We start from the raw sequence: 16,437 nt of genomic DNA on the forward strand, positions 1-16,437 counted from the left end.
GACCCACAACACCAATGCCCTGGAAAAGAAGCCCCAGCAGCAGCTGCACTTCCTCCGTGTCCTGAGGAAGAACAACCTGGACCAGAAGCTGCTGCTGGCCATCCACTGCTCCTCAGCATGCTCTCCTACTGCCCGGGTGTTTGGTACATAGGGACCACAACTGAGAACAGGAAGGCCAGAACTGTAATTAACACTGCCCAAAAATGGAGGCCATTGCCAGATCCTCCTGTCTCAGGAAAACCAGGGCTATCACACGTCAACCCTTGCACCCCACCCACCACCTGTTTGATCCGCTGCCCTCTGGTCAATCAGGTCCTACACCTCCAGACTCACAAACAGCTTCTTGCCCTGGGCCATTCGGACTGTAAACAAACACTATCTCCTCACACCCACCCTTGCCCCCGCCTACTCACCCACCAATCTGAGTAACAGTCTTCACTTAGGCCACTCATACACAGACAGTATTCAGACCAAATCTTTTTCTTTGCACTACTTCCAACTTGTTATCTAATCTGTACCTTACTCTTATTTTTGTACATATTTCTCCTGTTTGTTATTCATTCCTGCTGTCTTACTATTTATATTTTATTTTGGCACAGTTGGCGTGGAGCACCCACAATTTCGTTGAACAGTGACAATAAAGGGCTATTCTATTCTATTCTATTCTATTCTATTCTATTCTATTCAACCACCAGAGGGTGATAAAACTAATTTCTAGAAATCTAGCCTACCACTCGTAAATTATGACAGTAAAAATTCAATGAAGATTTATTTATATAACTTACAATAAACCTTCATACATTCATTACAGCACATTATATTAAAAAGATTTTTATTTCTTGAAATTCTTTAAGTCATTAACTGCGTTAATAATATATAAATGATATTCATTAATATGTTTAAATGTGTTTTGCATGAATACACAACCTCATTTTGTGTTTTCATAACTTAAAACCGTTTTTCAACATTTTACTGTAGTATTACTTTAAATGACCTGCAGGGGGCAGCAGTAAACTCTGACTGCAGTTGTTTTAAGAAAGGAACAAGAAGGGGGTTCGAGCAGTTACCAAAGAGCCTTGAATGAAAGAGTTCAGTGTAGCTGCTACTTGCGATAACAGAGTTGCGGTCATTCATGTCCGGAGCGACGCCATCTTTCTTCTTCTTCTTTTTTAGGGGCGACCAATCTTAGGCGTCTTTACAGTCTTTACAATTACCCGTCATTCCCCAGAAACGTATGACCTGTCCCTGGCCTTGGTGTGTGGTGCCGTGCAGCTAGTTGTCAGTGTCTGCAGGCTGTTGGAATTAAATTAAGGGTAAACCGGCTTGTGTTTTTATCCGACAAGTCTGCGAGTAAACCGGGAGCTGAGCCACAATGCTGAAATGTAGGACTGTGTGGAAAAAGCTCGCTCCTTTGGCTAGAACTTCATCAACTCTGTGCCGGCAGAATGTGAGAAAAGCAGGTAAGTATCTAGTTACAGTAACTTGTCTTCCTGTTAGCTGACCTCGATTTGATCATGCACTGCCTGGAGCATGATATTACACAGCAGTAATACATTAACCCACAGGGGGGTAGCCCTGTTAGCTTAGCGCACGTAAACTTCAGCGACCTTTGGATGGTTATTAGAAAGCTAACTCAGCTAATTAGCGAACGTTAACGACGCAAGATGCCATTTCAGTAACGAGCTAACTTAAACTGGATCTCATTTCATTGATCGAAGCGCCAACGTTAACTGATAACGCCAGCAAGCATGTTTTTCACGTGTCTAGTGCTGGTACAGGTGTTACACCATGTTCTGTGCCCGTTTACGCTTTGCAGCGTATGCAAGGGCCCAGTGTTGGATTTGAATCATGGGGTCTTGCAGTCTCTGATGACCCAGAAAGGATAAGCCCAGTGCTGTGCAGTATGTAGGTTGCTAGAATGTACATTGATGATCATTGTTCTTCATAATAATATGTCACGTTATGTTTATTACTCTTAGAGTGGAAAAACACCTGCAACACAAATCAGACAGGTTTGCCATTGCCTCTATTTTATGGAAAAGTAATTTAAGGCGCTTTCCTAAACCCCAGAGGTGTGATGAGGGCAAGCACAGGAGCATATATTTCCTCAGTCCTTTTCCACTGTCAACATCCACAGATCTATTAAGCGTGTATTAAACAGGTAGCTACTTGGCAATTTTTTTTTATTAGAAGCAGGACTGAACCCTGATTTAGTAACGTTTGTGAACATAATTAGGAGTGCTGTAGCTTTGATCGGTGTTTAATCATGTGTGTGTTTGTTTACTGTTTCAGGTTTGAACAATGGCAGAATACCAACACACGTACCCACAGCTCACATGTCCAGTGGGCTGCCAGGGGGAGGTGGGGATAATCTAAAGTATGCCCTCCTGGTTGGAGCAGCCTCCATTGGTGGCGTGGCATATGTGAGTAAGCTTAGTTTATCATCATAGAGAGAGTGTGCAAATTTATTAATTGGAGCAATGATTTTCCCCCCTTGGGGTTTATTTCTGTAAATTGAACATTAAGGGCTGAGCAATATGGACAAAAGAAAAACAAATCTATATTTTTATGCTGAATGCAAATACAAGATATTTACAAGGCCTGCATATCTCTGTATTTTATATGGTAAATGGACTGATTATTATATAGCGGTTTTCTACTCTGACAGAACACTCAAACCGCTTTATACTAGAGATGGACCGATCCGATATTACGTATCGGTATCGGTCCGAACAGGGAAAAGGGGGCACAAAGACATACTTTTCTTTCTTATTCTCATTTAAAATACGTAGCTTTTAATAAATAATTATCTGAATCTTACACCCAAAGTTTTAATCTGATGTAAAATGTATAGAAGTCCATTACTATATATAGTAACTGTTAAGTCTATATACCCTAGTAAGCTATAGTACTTTTTCCTTTGGGAAGGTACCATCTGTGAATTCTGCAATTCTGTTGAAGAAAGATGTTGAATCTATTTAATTATTCTTGAAAAATAATTTGTTTCTGTGCATTTTTTTTCACCCTGCATCAAATTAAAGTTGATTACATCAATTAAGCATCATGAGGTGGAGGGTGGGTGGTTCCCTATTTTTTTTTTTTTTTTTTTTTTTTTTTGCTGGGAGTTTGCAACCCTATTAGTTAGGTTGCTTAATATTTCTGCTAAGTACTCTTTAAAATACCAGAATAGGGAGGATGGAGTAGGTTTAAGTTAGGTAAGGTTTATTAGATTGATCAGTGTTGCTGAACTATGAAATATTTTGGGTGCAGTGTATTTTTTACATACAGGTATAACAGAATAGCTTTAGTGTTGTTGTTTATTTAAACTTGAGTATGAACTTATACAAAATGCAGCAAGATATTAAAAAAAACAGTTTTATTGATTGAAAAACACACAATATCGGATTCATATCGGTATCGGCAGATATCCAAATTTATGATATCGGTATCGGTATCGGACATAAAAAAGTGGTATCGTGCCATCTCTACTTTATACAACATGCCACATTCACCCATTAACATCCATTCACACCCATTCACACAAGCACATTATTTCATAGGCAGTGTTAAAAGCCGCTGGTTTATGTTCTGTTAGGTAGGGATGGTTCAGTTTCTTTGAAGTAAGCCTGTATGAGGTTCAGATCCACAGGAGTAAAAACTAAAATCCATGTACTGCTGTGGACACAGTCAGCAGCGACATGAATTTTAGCCACCTGAAAGTACAGCTTTCACTGAAAAAGAAATGAAGCTGTTACTCTCCACCAGATTCCATTAACAAAAATAGTAATTTTACTTCACACAAGACAGGAGTTATTTGACCACTGCTGCAATGGCTGCTTTGTTAGTTTGTGTTATTGTGAGACTTTGAATTTTTAGTCGATGAGTTTTGATCCCACATAACACATTACAACACTTAATTCACGCAGTGTGACCTCCAACTTTTGTTTTCTGTGAAATAAAAGTTGTTGTTTTTGTCAACAGAGTCTGGTGTTTTTGAAAAGAACATGTTTTTGTAGTGTGTCATCTTAACAAATCAGACCTTTTGATTGTTTTCACAGATGCATTAAGTTAATGTATACTTTAGGACTATAAGTTATTAGTTGTTGGCTTTACTTAAGCTTGTTTGAATAACGGAGCAGTTATATGGATAGATTTAAAAATAAATAAATAAATAAATCAGTATAACAACCGTGATGGGAGTGTAGTGATTAAGCCTGTCACCTCCAGCAGATTCTGACAGCCAGCTGGGCCCTTCCTGTGTGGAGTTTGCATTTTCTCGACCAGTGTGGGTTCTCTGTGGGTACTCTGGCTCCCTCCCACAGTCCAAAGACATGCATGTTGGGTTATTTAGTGATTTTAATTTGTCTGTAGGTGTCGATATGAGCACGCACGCGTGGGTGCAGTTGTCTGTCTCTGTGCCAGCTCTGCGATAGACTGGTGACCTGTTTGGCTTGTAACTCGCCTGATACCCTCTGTGAGATGGGATATACTCCACTGCCCCAGCATATCCCAGATTGTGCATGTAATTAAGAAAATGGTTGCATGGCTATATCACCCAGTCCTAGTTTAAAGGCCTCAACCTGGAGGTAAAGATAGATTTTTCCATTTGGAAATCAGTGTTGATAAGTGGATGCACTCATTTTTCAGCTTGCATCCACAAAATCCTCCCTGCCTGTTTGCTCATACTCATGACTGAAAGATAACCGTTGACACCAGATATGACTGGCAAAATTGGACAGCTTGACAAAATGACGCAATCATTGAAGTTGTCAGTGACTAAACTTAGTCCATTTTTCTGTTTTTTACAGGCGTACCATACTATGAAAGGAGACCAGCAAAGATATCAGGCGCGTATCACTGAACTTTCGTCCAGATCACAAAAAGCAGCTGCCAAAGAATCAGTCACACCCATCCAGCCTCAGCCTCCCGGTGAGCAGCTTTTAGAAATGTTGGTTAATAAGACAACTTTCACCTTTACTGTTAACCTCTGAGAAATTTCTGAATTTCACTTTTTGATTTTTTTTTTTTTTTTGTCCATTAGCTGTAGAAAACACTGAGACAAAAGGTGAGTGATTTCTTTGCCATGTCTGTGTAGTCGGTTACTGATCAAACTCCACTTATGTTAATAACTAATAGGAAGTAAAGCTGTTTAACCTTGACACATTTAAACAGATCTCCTCCAGGCCTCTTAAGCGCAGCACTTAAATGCTGTTCGCAGTGACACCTTTTTAAAGGAATTTGTGTTTTTTAAAGGTGTTAGAAGAGCCTTTTAATCAGCTGACTCCATAGCGCATGGTTTAGCTTCGTCTTTATTTTTGAGACTTTAAAACAAACTGTGTTACAGACTGTACTTGAATTGGAGACTGTTTTAAATCAGTCACTTAACCACAAACCAGACTGTCTCTTGCTCCATATGCTGAATGTTACTCAAAGTTATTTTTAACTGTGTGTTCTCTCGCAGCCACCACTGAGCCAAAACCTGAAGCAGCTCCTTCATCCCAGGAGCCAAGCCCTCCAGCATCAGGCACTGAAGCAGTAGCCACCAGTGAAACAACCGAACTGCCTCCAGGTTGTCTGCATACTTTTTTTTTTTTTTTTTCCCTCTTCATCTACCATGCATGTTTAGCAATATAAAAAAATCTAGAGCATGCAATGCTTTCTATGCTTGGGTATTAGAAATGATGACACCAACTGGCAAAAGCAGGTCAGTGCAAGCAGGCAGGCAGCAAAACAAATTTCCAAGTGTTAAAAATATGTTGTTGGATTTGTTAAATTGAGATGATGTGTTTTAGAACAAAGATTCTTTGCGTGCTTTTTTTTTTTTTGTGCATACTGTCTATATTGAAAAGCTGAGAATTTTACAATTGATACCTCATTTACTGCCATAAGTAAGATTAAAAACAGCCCCAGATAAAATGGCCACGAAGATACCATTCAGAGATGCACCGACGAAACCGGTGAGGGAGTGGAATCGACAGATTTCCATAATCCTGGCCAAACCAGTGGCCACTATATGTTTCATGCAAACACAGCATGCACATGGTGACATGCACACTTGCAGCCACATATTAACATGTTAGCATGGAGGCTTCTCACTGTTAGTGAAGACAAAAAGTCTGCCAAGGTAAATTGAGTGACGACCCCCAAATCAGACACTTAAATCACCCTCAGCCAGCTGAATGTGGACACTTTAAAGAAGCTAAAATAAAAAAAGCAAAATAGGCCAAAACGAATTCTCTAGAGAATCTTTTTCCTTCAGTGATTAGTTTAGTTTTTAAAGTACATTTAGTGTATCAGCATGCTTAACTGGTCTCCATTCATTATCTGTGGAAAAATAATCAGTTACTCTTAGCCTCTTTTGTCTTACTTTCACTCTGACTTGTGCTTGCTGTTCCTCTTCCGTCTGAAAATCAGCCGTGGGCTCCACACCTGCCTCTCTCAAGTTGCCCTCACATGCCCCCTATCTCCTCCTTGGTGGAGGTACTGCCTCTTTTGCTGCTGCTCGGTCTATTCGAGCCAGAGACCCCGGTGCCAAGGTCAGTAAAGCCCCCATGTTCACTTTGAATTCCCTTTGTTACTTGTTTAGTTGTACCTGAATTTGGCAAATATGAGACTGTTTGTTTGTTTGTTCTTTTACTGCCAGGTACTAATTGTGACTGATGAGCCAGACCTTCCATATATGAGACCTCCTCTTTCTAAAGAGCTGTGGTTCTCTGATGATCCCAGTGTAACAGAAACTCTGCGCTTCAAACAATGGAATGGAAAAGAAAGGAGGTGTGTTTGGTCTATTAAACCTTAGTGCTCTCAGTTCTTTTGTCTCAGCATCTGTCTGTCCTTGGCCATGTCTTGCCACATTATTGAAAAATTCAAGCTTCCTCTGGCACTATTGTTCACATGGGACTGGAGTCTCTCCTAGCTGACTTAAGGCGAGAAGCAGGGTTAACCCCAGACAGGTTGCCAGTCTATCACAGCGCTAACACAGAGAACCAGTCAAGGTTTCATTCACACGTACTTCAGATAGGAAATAACCAGTGAACCTAACAGGCCTGTTTTTGGACTGTGGGAGGAAGCTGGAGTACCCCGAGAGAGCCCACACAGGCAGAGAACATGCAAACTCCACACAGACAGGCCCCAGCAAGCTTAGATGTTCAATCCCAGAACCTTCTAGCTGTGAGGCGACAGTACTAATCACTGCACTGTCACCCAGATTTAGCCTAAAGAGACGTCTTTAGGCTCAGTGTGCAACAAAATGTTTGGAACAGTTAACGGTTAAAATGTGCTGTTATAATAATGTGCTATTGTATACCAAACTTGTATCCATGGCTTGTTTATAAATGCCTGCCTACAATTCATTATTTCAACATTGTTCGGTCTGAAATGCAGTCATTCTGATCTTTAAAATTTGCAGGAACACTGAGACATCCCTGCTGATCTTACTTATAAAATTTCGGTTGTTACTAACGTCTCTATTTTATTGCTGTTTCCCTTTAATAAATGTTAATCCCAAACAAATCTTGCACACTTTCTGCACTGCAGTTTCTCTACAAAAAGGTGATAGACGGTGCTTTTTTTTTAAAGAAAACCTTGTATTGTCGTAACAAACTGAATGTGTACTCTATAAACATTTCTGAGAAACTTTTTTCTTTTTCAGTGGTTCAGTCATTTTAATACTTTTGTATTTATTTGCTAGCATCTACTTCCAGCCGCCGTCATTCTACATTAACCCAGAAGAGCTGGATAGTGTAGAAAATGGAGGAGTGGCTGTTCTCACTGGAAAAAAGGTGGATTTATGGTTTTCTTTCCTAAGTCTCCATAATTTTATTCAGTATATGAAAGCTGTTTAGTGAAGTATTCAGACCAGAAGTAATTATATTGACAGATTTGCAAGCATTATGTGTTATGATGTCTAAACCTGGAAAGCAGAAGTTATTCATGAGGTATATTTAATTTTTTATAGGTGGTTCACATGGATGTGAGAGGAAACAAAGTAAAACTGGACGATGACACTGAGATTTCATACGACAAGTGCTTGATTGCTACAGGTAAACTCCCTTGTTTTATTTCTTGTCTGCTTTTATCACTTAAACCCGGTGGAAGCTAATTTTATCTTTCTCAGGTGGCGTGCCAAGAAATCTCCAAGTCATTGAAAGAGCAGGAGAGGAAGTGATGAAGAGGACCACTTTGTTCCGCAAGGTCAGTGTGTAGCCACAAGGGGGTGGCAGAGATGTTTCACTCTAACCATCTGTGGCTGATAGTATGTATATACAGCTTGTTGGAGTGAGTGTTAAGGCATACCATGAAGGAAATATTAACTATTTTAAAATGAAAAAAAAAAAAGGTTGTCTGAATTTAGATTTTTTTTTTTTTTTTGTCTTTTTTGATTTAATTAATTACAAGCCCGTTGAGATTTTCCAGACAGAAGTCTTACTGTGTGTTACATAAAAAATCTGACTGTTGCTCTAAATTCAGTTTTATTTTTGTTTTTCCCACAGATTGAGGACTTCAGATCTCTGGATAAGGTCTCGAGGAATGTAAAATCCATCACCATCATCGGAGGTGGCTTCTTGGGCAGCGAGCTGGCTTGTGCCCTTGGCAGGAGATGTAAGACCAGATGACAAGCTGAGAAACTAGCAGAGTGGATAAGAACACTGATGTTCAGCAGAAGTAACTCTTTTCTTAGTTGTTGTTCTTCGTCTTTCTCTTTTTAGCTACTGAGTCAGATCTGGAGGTGATACAGATGTTCCCTGAGAAGGGTAACATGGGAAAAGTGCTACCCGAGTATCTGAGCAACTGGACAACAGAAAAAGTCAAGAAAGGTCCAACTTTATTTCATATAAGTCTCCAAAGACAAAAAAATGTTCTTTATGTGTCTCATTATTTCATGATTTCTTGTCTGTTTCTGTAGAGGGTGTAAAGGTTCTTTCAGAAGCTTTGGTGAAGTCTGTGACCTACAAAGATGACAAATTAGAAATCCATCTAAAGGATGGTAGATTGGTAGGTTCAGATTTCTACACAAACTCAGCCAAAATCAGGACATTGAATGTATTTATAAGCTGCTGATTATCTATCGTTTTATTTTTGTAGGTGAAAACTGATCACATTGTTACAGCTGTTGGCCTAGAGCCAAATGTTGACCTTGCTAAGTCAGGTGGTCTGGAGGTGGACTCTGACTTTGGTGGCTACCGGGTAAATGCAGAGCTGCAAGCGAGGTCCAATATTTGGGTGGTAAGTTAATGTTTATATGATGTTTCTGCTAACAAGATCCTGAAGAGCTGTGATTAAAAATCCCTCTTTAAAAGTCATCTTGCAAAAAGTAGTTCTTGTGCTGTGCCTTGCTGGTTTGCCTATAAAATACCAGAAAATGCTGAGTAATTTAGTTAAAGTCACTGTTGTGGAAACTTCAAACCTGTGGTAATGTCATAACTTAATTATTATCCCATTGTGCTCATACCTCTAGTTTCACTGATCATTTTGGACACAGGAATAATTGTTATCGCTTCTTTTAACCAAAACCACCACATTTTTACCAACCAGTGCACAATGATGATTTTTGTCTTCTTTTTGATTAAAGCACCCTCTTCAGGCTCAATCAAGTCATAGTCCTTAGGTATATATCGATATAACGATATATATCGGATGACGATATAAAAATGTCCATCGTTTCATTTTACGCTATCGTTTGTTCCGTGGTGTCGCAAAATAAACTGTTTACGGCAATATTTTTTTCATTATTTTGATGGTCACTGTAGTGGCTATATTAATTTCCTAAAGTTCTCTCTTTCTCTTATATTTAATATAACCACACTACAGACGGACAAGCGCTTGTTTTTATGCGTTGTCGTTAGCAACAACGACGGTAAAACCACCGCATGTCTGCTTGTTTATTTTCCACATAAACCTTTCAAGATCCAACAAGATCCTGTTGAGACTTTTCAAAATAAACTGAATCATGTGAAAGATGCAGAGTATTTATGGATGAGAAGCAAAAAAGAGCCGTCAGGTGCTAAAAAAATAAACCTTAGACTCAAACGTTAGAACAGGCTTTTCCCCGCAGCACGCTGTGTAATAAATACTCACAAAGAAAACAGCGGCCGTTACAACCTATGTCTAAAAATGTATCGTTTCATGCATCAGTTAAAACACTGGACTCCAGGTACGCGACGCCCAGCTGGAAACACTTCACGCAAGTCGAGCTGCCCGAGATTCACAGAATTTACAGAAAATGTTACATTTTTGTGATTTATATTGTTATCGGACGATAGATGTCTTAATATCGGGATATGAGATTTTGGTCATATCGCACAGCCCTAATAGTCCTAATATAAAACAGTGTAATTAAAATTGTAGTGTAATGCCAATGTCCTATTTTGAGTGTAATGTTGTGTTTTAGGAAAAAATATTGTCAGTGCCTGTTAACATGAAATAAAAACTGCATAATCTAAGCCATATGGCATGTTCCCAATCCCTTCTTGTTGATGTAGGCAGGAGATGCTGCGTGTTTCTATGATATCAGACTAGGTCGCAGACGTGTGGAACACCACGATCACGCTGTTGTGAGTGGTAGACTAGCTGGGGAGAACATGACGGGAGCCAACAAACCCTACTGGCATCAGTCCATGTTCTGGTAGGTATCAGACTTTTGTTTACTACTTCTACTTACTATGGGCTATAAAGTCTTTTTTTTTCCCCTCACCCTCCCCAAATGAGACCTGTGGATGCAAACCATGAAAACTTCTTTTAAGTGGAAATGAAGGAAAGAGTTTGTGAAGGCGAGAACAGTCTTAATTTTTGATTGCACTGAATGCATTTAACTCAGAGAGCATGTGCAGTAGTGCAAGGGACTCCGATGTAATCCTTTTAGAGGTCAGATCAGCGTACATGATTTCTTTGAAGTCTTGAAAACCATTAACCATTAAAATATTTAAAATGTCCTTAGGAGACATTAAATCCATCCCGAGAGAGACTTTAAACCCCTGAAGAGTCTGTTCATCAGAATTCAATAAAAAATAAATAATACCATCTTGCAATAAAATGCTTTATATTTGCCTCACTAACTATGCGTGCATATATGAAAATGTGCCCCACTGCCTTCCTCGGCTGCTTGCCTCACTTTTTTGGTGTGTGCTGATCCACCCCACTGAACTTTCTTACACAGATGAGAAAAAGCCAGTGTTTGAATTATAAATCAGGGGGTCCTGATCAAGACAGGGTACTGTTCCAGCAGGTCAAGGGAGACAAGGTCACAGAGCGCATGAGAAACAACATCAACAGTTTCTGGAGCACTGTGGGCAATGGCTCCATGTTTAAAACTGAAACTGTCACCACAAACAGCATTTTGACAGATTCACACGTGGTGCTTTTATTATACTTACAGAATATAATGAAGGCAACATTGTCTTCACTTAACTTTTCTCTCCTCTGCTTCATTGTCTGTTTTACTGTGACACACATGCTAAAACAGCGAGCAGAAAATCCTTACACTGAGCTGAAATGAAATAATGAAAGGCACAATGGGTGAAAAAAAACATTCAGCTTGCCCACGTCATCAGGCAGCTTCCAGTATGTTGCTAATGGTGATGGGATTGATTCCTTTGGTTACCTGTGGAGAACAACAATTGTTCACTGAGATCACTGCTGATGTCTCTTCTTGCCATTGTGTAACGCACACCTGATTGCTCCAGACAAGCAAACTGCTAAAACCTGTGCACATGGTGTAACATGTGATTGATTCATTTTCATCTGAGGTTGTATTTAAATCATTTTAGAACCTCGTAAGTAAGACCTATAATTGCTTATTTCCTAATAGGTAAAACTCGTGTATGAAACAGCTGGTTAACAAGGTTAAATATTTGATTTAAAGCTTAAAAACAATCAAACTTTATGGCCTTGGACATGCATATGTTAGACATTATAAATAAGATCACAGTAGGACTCCAGATATTAAGGGAGTTATGAAAAATTTAAGTACAGTGTGGAATGCAACTCTCAGGACCCAGATGAATGTTGTGAATACGTGTTGCTAGCAGCTAGTGAAATGTGACACACTGTTGAAACTTGGACTCCAGTCCAAGAAAAAAATACACATTCGTCCAACTACCACAGCTCCATTAACTAGTCTTTCATGTTTAAATAATTATAAAGTATAGTCAGTAACTTTTGAAAAGTTTGTCTGTTTATGCTCAAATGCTGCATGTAAAATATAAAGAGACGTGCCAACAGATTCCCTATAAATATCAATGAAGCATAGTTCTGGCCGGCTCTGCAGTTTTGTACAAGCTCTCTGTGCAACCTTGCAGTTTGTCAAGGTCAGGTGACTCTGACATCACTTCAGGTCATGAGCTATCTTAAAACTCATCAGGCAGCAGTGGTGGGGGTTTGTCACCGGAAATTACAGCCCTCAGCTGTGCTCGCATTTCAGATGGGAGCTGTGTGAGGTATATAAACATACACACAGTGTTCAGGAAGCTGTTTTGACGGTAAAGTTTTAAAAAGCTGGCATTTGTTTCACTTCAGCAGAACTACTTCCAACAGAGATGTGAGGAAAATGTTCTTGGCATAGAAATCCTAGGTCACACTTCTTGGCACAAAATGACTGTGTTTAATTATACAGTGGTGCTCCAAAGTTTGTCTACCCTTTAGTTTTCTACATATATCCTCTAAAACTTGACCAGATTTTAGCACAAATTTTAAAAGTAGATTTAAAAAAAAGAAAAAGAAAAAGCTGAATTTACAAATCAGACAAATGTCAAATCTAGTTATTAATTATTGAGAGAAATTGTGTATTGTAGCATATCTGTGAGGAGGGGGAGGCGATGTGAACATTGAGGAATATCGGTTAATGTGAATGTTAAATTACAGTCAAGAGTTGCCAGACAGTGGGATAGCAGTCAGATGTGAGAGGGCTTCTTCTTTTATATTTGTAAATAATAATTTTCCTTGAATATCTGTTGGAGTGAGACAATAGCATAAGCTGACTGGGAGCTTACAACGGAACAAGTAACTAAATGTGTTTCTTGCAATGGTTAATGTTCATGAGTCAGAAGATTATCGAGCAGTAGGTGTGTGTGTGTGTGTGTGTGTGTGTGTGTGTGGCAGGGTTGCAGGGTCTCTCACCCCAACCGGTCGCAGCAGACGGCCGCCCCTCCCTGAGCCTGGTTCTGCTGGAGGTTTCTTCCTGTTAAAAAGGGAGTCTTTCCTTCCCACTGTTGCCAAAGTGCTTGCTCATAGGGGGTCATATGATTGTTGGGTTTTTCTCTGTATCTATTATTGTACGATCTACTGTACAATATAAAGCGCCTTGAGGCGACTGTTGTTGTGATTTGGCGCTATATAAATAAAATTGAATTGAAAATTGAAATTGAATTGAAGCTGTTTTTCTTCAAAGATGTTACTGGAGCTCGTCTGATTGCTAAAGATCACAAGGAGGAGTCAGAAGGCTGTTTGAAATGCTTGTATCAGACCAAAATAAAACTTAGAGGTTTAAACAAGCTTGTTTCTGGAGGAAGGGAAACTGTGCATTGCACCATAATGCCCATCATGGCTTGGGACTGTGCCAGAACGGCTTTCCATCAGAGCAATGAATTCTGTATTCTTCCGGGAAATTCTGAAGGCAAAGGTCAGGAGATCTGCCTGTGAACCGAATCTCAGCTGAAAGTGGGTCACGCATCAAGATGACGACACACGGAGCACACAAGTTATTGTACCAAGAATAGTTGGAGAGTAATAAAGCTTTGTATGGCTGAGTTACAGTTCTGACCTTAATCCACCAGAAATGATGGAGGAAGGCAACAGTTCATGTAAGGAAAGCTACCGACATCCCAGAATAGAAGCTGTTCTTTACGGAAGAATGGGCGAAAATTCCTCCAAGCCGATGTCATGGACCAAGCAACAATTTTTGTAAACATTTTGTTGCTGTTATTTCTGCACAAGAGAGTCACACCAAATACTGCAGGCAGGCAGGCAGGCAGGGCTACACTTTTACACATACTAATATTGAATCATTCCCCCCCAGACATGAGAAGTTAAATACATTTAAGTTACGTAAATACTTCAATACAATTTTCAGGTATCTGTACTTAAAGTAGATACCTGGAAGAGTATCTCCCTAGATTTCTAAACGAATATCTGTAATTTCTACTCCTTACATTTCAAAAGAGACTTGTTACTTTTGGTTTAAAGTAACAAGGGAAGTTACTATTTTGGTACTGCCAAAATAATTTGTCGCACAGTGTGTTGCTAGCTAAAGGTTCAGCTGCTGTATTTCACAGGGAGAGAAAAGAAAGAGCTAACTTCACTCAGGGATGGAGAAAGATAAGAAAGACAGGACAGGAGAGGAAGAAGTGAGGTTAGATTTAAAGGTAAGGACCTCTCAGTGGGATTTAAGAAACTGGAAATCTAAAGCTTATATGCAAGTCCTCATGTTTTTAAATTAGATACTGGGTCTGTACATGTGACAATGTTTTTTCATATTGTGAAACATGCTGAAAATTAAACTGATTTAGACTTGCTGCTATTTTAAGGACTGGAGTTCTCGGTAGAAATTATATTAGAGTTATGATGATGAGTTGTGATTCTTTTCCCTACTAAATTGGCCATTACAGCCAATTTTAGTGTTCCCCCACCTGCTGAATCCCACTTTAACTCACGACTGTACACATTTTCCTATTTAGAGGCCGAGTCACCCTCTACAATGAAGGCAAAATAATATATATTTTTATTTTCCTTCTTTTTCTTCAGAATCAAGCTGAGTACAATTAGAAGAAAATAGACTAAAGATTTTTATTTCCATCTACTGATATTATTTTATCATTTTGTTAATATAGCACAAGGTTCAATCAGCTTTGCACAAGAATAGAAACGTCCTCCAAAGAGCTATTTTTACTTTCTTACTTTGAGGCTGTACTTTTTTACTTTTACTTGAGTAAAAAAGTTGAATCAGTACTTTCTTACAGTACTAGAGTATTTTCTAACAGTAATATTTGTACTTCTACTTAAATACAGAGTGTCTGTACTTTTGCCAACACTGCCCCTCCCACCTCCAAACATGATCTGTTTAAATACATAATTAAATACAATATGTTAATCTACATGCTTGTAGAATCAGATATCAGATCAGTTTTAAACTTAAATCTTTCAAGCCCCACTTTGAAAACACATGAGACATTTTGTACAAAGAACTACTAAATGTTATGCATGATTTCTGACTTTGTTCTCAACTACATGTGGTACTGCAGTAAATCACGTGTACCTTCTTACAGGAGTGATCTGGGTCCTGATGTAGGCTACGAGGCTATCGGGATTGTTGACAGCAGCCTACCAACAGTAGGCGTGTTTGCTAAAGCCACTGCCAAGGATACGCCTAAAGCTGCTACAGAAGAGTCAGGTAGGAGCAGTCAACCTTTTCCTTCAAGCAAAGAGAGAAAAAAAAAAAGGATTTTGAGGACAAAGGGTCAGACAGAGTCTGTGTTCTCAAATCTGCGGCAGGAACTGGGATCCGCTCAGAAAGTGAAACGGAGGACACAGCCACCAGCGCGGTGGCCTCTGTGACACCTGCTCCTGTCGTGGAGAACAAAGACGACTATGGCAAAGGAGTCATCTTCTACCTAAGAGACAAAGTGGTGGTGGGCATTATCCTGTGGAACGTGTTTAACAGAATGCCCGTTGCAAGGAAGGTAAGTGCTGCCGTTTTGTTTTGTGTCATCAAGAGCAAAATATCCGTTCGGTTGTTGTAAAAAGTTTATTTCTGTTATTCATAGATCATCAAGGATGGAGAAGAGCACGCAGATCTGAACGAAGTGGCCAAGCTGTTCAACATCCACGAGGATTAAGACTGTGGGGACGACAAACGTGCACGGGAGGGAGTGGGGCTTCATGTGACAGCTGAACTCTGGGACTCATTGCCACATTCTCTAAGACACAACTGGTCACACATAACAAATGAGGATCAATGTAAATTATGTTGGTGAAATATTTTCATATTTGGAATTTATATCTGTTGCGCTTGTTTTTACTTTTTGGTTGGCTTGTTTTTCCTCCTTTTAGGAGAAGTCTCTGTGTTATCTTTCTGCTGTCACCAAACTCTCGTGATTGCTTATCTGCATTCCCCCCCACCAGGCTGCAAATGTTGCACATGGGTCGTAGTTTCCTTCGGTGTGATCAAAGCAGCTTGTTCAGAGGAGAAAAAAAAAGCTGCAATAAAAGCTATTTTTAAATCACTCATCTCTGTATTTTCAGTTGTGCTTTTAGAAAAACGACACTGACAGCCGAGAAGTTTACCTCCATTCGGAGCTTTGATTGTTTTGACGGTAGTTAAAGTCTGTGTGCTTCATCTTAATCTGAACCACTGGAGCATCAGTGTGTGCTGCTTGCTACATTTGCTATGGATATGCATGTGGGCTATAGTGATTTGACCACAGATCAAAAGCACTTATTTATCGT

General features: G+C 39.5%; 1 protein-coding gene across 2 annotated transcripts; it reads left to right on the top strand.

Moving 5' to 3' along the window:
- The first annotated feature begins 1,082 nt into the window (after nucleotides 1–1,082).
- aifm1 (apoptosis inducing factor mitochondrion associated 1) lies at nucleotides 1,083–16,218 on the top strand. 2 transcript variants are annotated; one of them, XM_003456146.5, is made up of 18 exons: nucleotides 1,086–1,460; nucleotides 2,293–2,423; nucleotides 4,809–4,929; nucleotides 5,042–5,065; nucleotides 5,462–5,569; nucleotides 6,415–6,536; nucleotides 6,644–6,774; nucleotides 7,691–7,781; nucleotides 7,958–8,042; nucleotides 8,117–8,193; nucleotides 8,493–8,601; nucleotides 8,709–8,816; nucleotides 8,906–8,994; nucleotides 9,085–9,225; nucleotides 10,482–10,624; nucleotides 15,258–15,382; nucleotides 15,484–15,671; nucleotides 15,756–16,218. In XM_003456146.5, the coding sequence occupies exons 1-18, from the start codon at nucleotides 1,373–1,375 to the stop codon at nucleotides 15,825–15,827; spliced, it is 1,953 nt and encodes a 650-aa protein (XP_003456194.1). In that variant the 5' UTR covers nucleotides 1,086–1,372; the 3' UTR covers nucleotides 15,828–16,218. The 2 variants fall into 2 exon arrangements, with proteins under 2 accessions (XP_019219504.1, XP_003456194.1); XM_019363959.2 differs by lacking the exon at nucleotides 5,042–5,065 and having other exon boundaries at nucleotides 1,083–1,460.
- The last annotated feature ends 219 nt before the right edge of the window (nucleotides 16,219–16,437 follow it).

The sequence above is a fragment of the Oreochromis niloticus genome, linkage group LG10 (assembly GCF_001858045.2).
Source record: "Oreochromis niloticus isolate F11D_XX linkage group LG10, O_niloticus_UMD_NMBU, whole genome shotgun sequence".
NCBI classification, from domain to species: domain Eukaryota; kingdom Metazoa; phylum Chordata; class Actinopteri; order Cichliformes; family Cichlidae; genus Oreochromis; species Oreochromis niloticus.

Bases quoted from the DNA above. Each gene is read 5' to 3' on its own strand.
- aifm1 (XM_003456146.5), top strand. From the start codon at position 1,373: ATGCTGAAATGTAGGACTGTGTGGAAAAAGCTCGCTCCTTTGGCTAGA. The intron at 1,461-2,292 runs GTAAGTATCTAG...TTACTGTTTCAG, and splicing joins GCAGAATGTGAGAAAAGCAG to GTTTGAACAATGGCAGAATA. The intron at 5,570-6,414 runs GTTGTCTGCATA...TCTGAAAATCAG, and splicing joins AACAACCGAACTGCCTCCAG to CCGTGGGCTCCACACCTGCC.